The sequence below is a fragment of the Stegostoma tigrinum genome, chromosome 4 (genome assembly GCF_030684315.1).
Source record: "Stegostoma tigrinum isolate sSteTig4 chromosome 4, sSteTig4.hap1, whole genome shotgun sequence".
NCBI classification, from domain to species: Eukaryota; Metazoa; Chordata; class Chondrichthyes; order Orectolobiformes; family Stegostomatidae; genus Stegostoma; species Stegostoma tigrinum.
The window spans coordinates 115,587,560-115,593,559 of NC_081357.1; the positions used below are offsets into that span (position 1 = coordinate 115,587,560).

General features: G+C 37.2%; 1 protein-coding gene across 5 annotated transcripts in view; it reads left to right on the plus strand.

The window, feature by feature from the left end:
* Window positions 1-5,771, plus strand: part of taf1b (TATA box binding protein (Tbp)-associated factor, RNA polymerase I, B) — a 78,849-nt gene extending 73,078 nt beyond the window's left edge. For 4 of the 5 annotated variants that reach the window (XM_048531127.2, XM_048531125.2, XM_059645614.1 and 1 more), the window contains one exon: window positions 4,600-5,771. In XM_048531127.2, the coding sequence (XP_048387084.1) occupies window positions 4,600-4,792 (193 nt within the window). In that variant the 3' untranslated portion in view covers window positions 4,793-5,771. The remainder of the gene's footprint in view (window positions 1-4,599) is intronic. The other variant, XM_059645616.1, reaches the window with a different exon arrangement.
* Window positions 5,772-6,000: the final 229 nt, after the last annotated feature.

The window sequence follows — 6,000 nt, forward strand, 5'->3', positions numbered from 1 at the left end:
TGGGTGGTGGCACACTTTGTTATTGTCAGCACTGTTGTTAAACAACAAGACTGATGAACCTACAAGGAACAGCTAGACAAGTGTATGCAAGAGAAGCAAATAGAGAGGAGTTGTTGTAAACCTAGATGAGGAAAAATTGAGGAGGCTGAGTGGAGCATAAATGCATGCTTGGACTAGTTAAGACCCATGTGACTGTACTGTATTTTCAGTGTCATCCCATGAATTCATATCCTTTTGACACATGCTGATAAGTTTGATTTTAATATCTTGTTTGGATACCAAATGCTGTTAAAGGTACATCTTTGAAAAGTATTTCAGTATTTGCTGCTGATAGACCGTTATACTGCATGTTTCGGATGAGATCTTTAAATTTGCATTGATGCAAAACTTGTATTATGAAGCCACGTGAAATAAAGTTCAGCAAATGATTTGAGATTATCTTGTGTTCATGTGATCCTGCTGAACTGCAAAAGATTTTTAAGAGATATACGCAATGTTAGCCTATTTTCCTCACATTTAAAAAAAACTCTTTGCAGGAAACTTAATGAAGTGCCAAACTAACAAAGTAGCCAATCATTTTTCTTTTCTCATTGCTGTTGGGGTACATATCAGCTTTCCATTAATGGTCAGCAATGTGGCTTATCATTTGCTTGGTTACATCAGTCTCATCTGGTAATTGCAGTACTGCAAAAGTAGTTAGAAATGTATATCATAAATTTTACCTCTTCTTGTATTGCTGCTGCACTCTGAAGTCTGCCCTGCAATATTAATAAGAAAGTTCCAAGTCATAGAGATGTACAGCATGGAAACAGACCCTTCAGTCCAACATGTCCATGCTGCCCAGACATCCTAAATTAATCTAGTCCCATTTGCCGGCATATGGCCTATATCCCTCTCAACCCTTCCTATTCATGTATCCATCCAGATGCCTTTTAAATATTGTATTCGCTTCCACCACCAACTCTGGCAGCTCGTTCCATACTCACACCACCCTCTGTGTGGAAACCTTTGCTCCTTAGGCTCCTTTTAAATCTTACAGCTCTTAAACCTTTGCCCTCTACATTTGGAATTCCCTGACGAAAAGACCTTGGCTATTCACCTATCCATGCCCCTCATGATTTTATGAACCTCTATAAGGTCTCCCCTCAGCCTCTGACACTCCAGGGAGAATAGCCCCAGCCTATTTCAATCCCTCCCTATCGCTCAAAACCTCCAACCCTGGTGACATCCTTGTAAATCTTTTCTGAACACTTCCAAGTTTCACAACATCCTTTCTATAAGAGAGACCAGAATTGAACATAGTATTCCAAAAGCAGTCTAACCAATGTCCCGTACAGTCACAATGTAACTTCCCAACTCCTATACTCAATGCACTGACCAATAAAGGCAAGCGTACCAAATGCCACCTTCACTATCCTGCACTCCAAGGTCTCTTTGTTCATCAATACTCCACAGAACCTTAAGTCCTACCCTGATTTGCCTTTCAAAATGCAGCACCTCACATTTATCTACATCAAACTCCATCTGCCGCTCCTCATCTCATCTGATTTAGAGCTCGTTGTAATCTGAGGTATCAAGTACACCTCCAATTTTGGTGTCATCTGCAAACTTGCTAACCATGCCTCCTATGGTCACATCCAAATCATTTATATAAATGGAAAAAAAGCAATGGACGCCGATCCTTGTGGCACACTGCTGGTCACGGGCCTCCAGTCTGAAAAGCAACCCTCCGTCACCACCCTCTGTCTCCTACCTTCAAGGCTGTTCTGTAGCCGAAAGGCTAGTTTTCCTGTATCCCACATGATCTAACCTTGGTAACCAGTCTACTATGAGGAATCTTGTGGAATAGATCATGTCTGCCACTCAGCCCTCATCAATCTTCTTTGTCACTACTTCAGTAAACTTGATCAAGTTAGTGACACGATTTCCCACACACAAAGCCATGTTGACTATCCCTAATCAGTCCTTGCCTTTCCAAATGCATGTAAATCCTGTCCCTTCGGATCCATTCCACCAACTTGCAGAAATGCCAACAAAAGAACTTATTCAATTAAGAGTTGGTCCATAATGTAAAATGAGTAGTTGAATATTCTTTTAAGCTAAGACAATTACTTATAAGAATTATATGTATTTAATTTATGTCTGAAATATGATTCGTGATTGTTGACAATGCAATATCCAGGTGGGACCTAGATCCAGAATGATAGTCCTGGCACGCTGGAGAGCTCAGGTCAATAAAATATATTTTTTTATGTACAAGTTCAACAAATGCATTCAAGCTGGATTCGATTTTTTAAAAAGTGGCTTTAATTGAAGTACTTTTTTAAGCCTAAATATCAATGGCAGCTTCTGGTCAGCTTCTTTCTTTTTAAAAAAATAACCTTACATTCAGGTGAGCAGTGCCTCCTTTTTCAAACCACACCTGAATGTAGTATTTTTAAGTTGCCCCTATTTTTCTCTTTCATATTTACTTCAATTTTTATTCCATTGACATGCATTTTTAACTCAATTATTGTAATATCTGTGCATTGACGTCAAAATATTTTGAAGTGTAGTTGTTTGACATATTGTCTATTTTGACACTGAAGGATGTTATGATTTATATTTTAAGTTCAATCCAGTTTGCAAAGGTTTACACTTGCCATGCAGCCAGAGTGGGAAGGAAGGATACATACTGAAACGAGACAAATCAATGTGAATTGTAACTATTTGCACACCTAACTGAGTCACTAAATGTCAGCTGATTTATCCAAGTTCCTTGTTGGCCCTATTCATTTAGGGGACACTGGAAGATATTTTCCCAGGTACTTTTTTCATGTGCAATGAAATCTCTGGAGACAAGCAACCCTACTGTCAAACTCCTGGAGGGAGAGTCTGGGTCAGCGAGAGAGACAAAAATAAAAATCTTGCTCAGTTTTATGTGAGGTCTGTAAAAGGAGATAAGGGTTCGATAAATCAACTGGTTTAACATATACCTAGTTAAGGAAAGCTTTGGAACGGGATATCTATAAAGAGTGAATGTTTATTCCCTGTTTGGGTGTATTCCATGAAATCATGAAATGTTAATGACAGAATGGAGAAATGTGCAGCAATTTTACAAATCAAGTTGTGTATTTGTGCAAGAAAGTTACAAAGGGACATAGTCTATGAACAATAATACATAAAATAACAGCAGAAAATGCCATTCGTACTCGCCACATCCAGCAGCATTTGTAGAGAAACAGATCAGAGCCTTCCTAGAATTTTCGGACTTTTTTTTGCATTTCCATCATGTGCAACATTTTTCTTTCATGTCACATTGGTGAGGCAGCTTGATGTTTACTCCCTTAATCATGGGAGGTAATCTGACTGTAGTATTTAAAATTATTAAGGAATTTGATTGGATTGACAGAGTGCAACCATTTCACTGGTGATGAATACAGATATAAGGAATTTAACCTTAAAATTAAAACTGGGTCATTTTGCAGTGAAATCAGCAATTTGTACAAACATTAATGGAAATCTAGAATGGACTACCTCAAAGAGGCAGTAGATATTAGCTCAGTTCACATTTTCAAGGCTGAGTTTGGTTGATAACAGTTAAATTAAGGTATCAAGGATATATAACAAAGGCAGTAAATGGAGTTAAGACACAGATTGACTATAATTTAAATTGAGTGGTGGAACAAACTTGGTGGGGAGGTGGGGTGGTTGCTATATGGTCTGTTTCTTTTCCTATGTATCTGAAATTATATCAAACTAAGGTGAGATTTATTATGATCGTTACTCCATACGTTCACTAAATAACTATAGTACAAAACACTTAATAATTTGTATCTGCCAGTACCCTGAGTCAGGCTGTTGTTTAATCTGTTATGGGCAATAAGTATAAACATCAGTTCATTAGAATCCAATTATGGGGGAGCCAATGAAGGACACTTTCCACTAGTCCTGAGTTTAGGACTCAAATGTTGAAATATTGCTTTAGAATGGTGATTTAGCAAAATCATAGAAATAAGAGCATGTGTGGACAGATATTGGGACTTGAATCTTCCCAGTTTATTTGCATAAATGGGAGGCTCACATAATAAATGCCTGTTTTATAAAATGCATTTCAAAATGTGACCTTTAACTGTAGGGATCTAGTTATTGATCTAGAGGAGATTAGCAGCATACAAGTCTTCCTTCTTTGCCAATTGGGAAGGTTCCAAGAGAAGTAACATTGCCAGTTTCAAATATAGCTGGTGCACTAAATTGATAGTCTTTCTTCAAATACAAAGAATGCTCTGGTATATCGGGTGGCACTGTGGCTCAGTGGCTAGCACTGCTACCTCGTGACACCAGGGACCCAGGTTCGATTCCACCCTCAGGCAACTATATGTGTGGTGTTTGCATGATCACTCCTCTGTCTGCATGGGTTTCTGCTGGATGCTTTAGTTTCCTCCCATAGTCCAAATATGTGCAGGTTAGGTGGATTGGCCAAGCTAAATTGTCCCTGGTGTTCAGGGATGTGTAGGTTAACCATAGGAAATGCAGTCATTCTAATATTGAAGTTAAGTCTTGGCCTTTTACCATTTTAATTCTCTTTTTAAAGAATGCATATCTTTCTCCCCTTGTCAGATCCTGTGGACACTTAACTAAGTTTGAAGAAAAGTATTTTCCTGGAAGTTATCTGTTTGTCCTAAAATTGTTTTCCTTCCTGCTTGGAGTGGAGTTCTCCATGCTACATTTGGAGGTGTGTCAGTTGGAACATAGACTGTTTAATTTACGAGAAGCACTGAAGCCAAAAAGAAAATGCAAGAAATCTAAATAATAATGGGTTCTACAAAGAAAGATGGCACAATCAACTCTGGAGTCTGAAATTGACACTGTTGCACTGTTTTTACTGTAGTTGTTCAAGTTTTACCTAAATAATTTTTATAAAGCTGACTTAAAAGTGTTGCTCTCGTTATTCAAATAATATTTACTTCAGAAGTAAAAATAGGCAAATAGGAATAACCAAATGTACCTTTACAATGTGCAATATCAACTTCCAGTGAGATTGTTTCAGTAAGATTATTTTAAGTTTGTTAAGCTTAACATCAGTGAAATTTCTGTTGTTTATTTTGGCTGTTTGTGGTAAGGAGCTCACATTTCCAAACCTGTTTTCCAAACCAGATTACATTATTACGCAATATTAATTATCATAATGCATATACCTTTATTAAACCAGTCTGATAAAAATGCATTGGTATACAAATTCTCCTACATTTCAGTACTTTCGTGCCAAGATTGAACATTGTTGTTTGACTGTTATAATTGTGTCAACACTTTCATAAAGTATTTTGAAGAACTTTGTGTTTAATATTTATTTTTGTTTGACAGTGTATTATTTCAGTATTGCTGAAATAAAGACAACTTGTTGAATCTTTTCATCTTACATTTCCCAGGATAATTCACAAGAATACAAAACAACGTTTATATGGCATGAAAGGAAAGTGCTAATTAATTGGCAAGCAAACTCCGGTTGGTGGGAGTGTTACCATGAAAAATGCATTACTGCTGATTGACACTTAACTGCCAAACTTTGTTTAATTTTTAAACTGAGCAGGTTGCCTAGTCAGGGCATTGCCCTGAGAAAAGAAGCAACAAATGACAATCACCCATCTTGTTGAGGTGGTGAGTGAATTTTTCTGACGAATGCAAAGCGAAAAGTTTCGACTAAGTGTCTTCTTCGGCAATACTTAAATATTCCTCCTAAATGTAATAATGACATTTATTCAATAAAGTTATTGATTTTTATAACATTTCAACTGAGCTATATTTTTCTCTTGCTGGCTTTGACATTAGCTGTTTTTAAAGTTGATTTCAATTGCTGTCTTGAAAGAAGCATCCAATAATCCTGCCACCTTTACTGGTCACTCTTTGACCAATATTATTAAACATTCAAAAGATTGTTTCAAACTAATAGCATTCAAGGAAAGAGATGGGGAAGGAAAGGGGCAAGTGGACAAACTGCTCGATGGCAAAGAGTAAGAACTG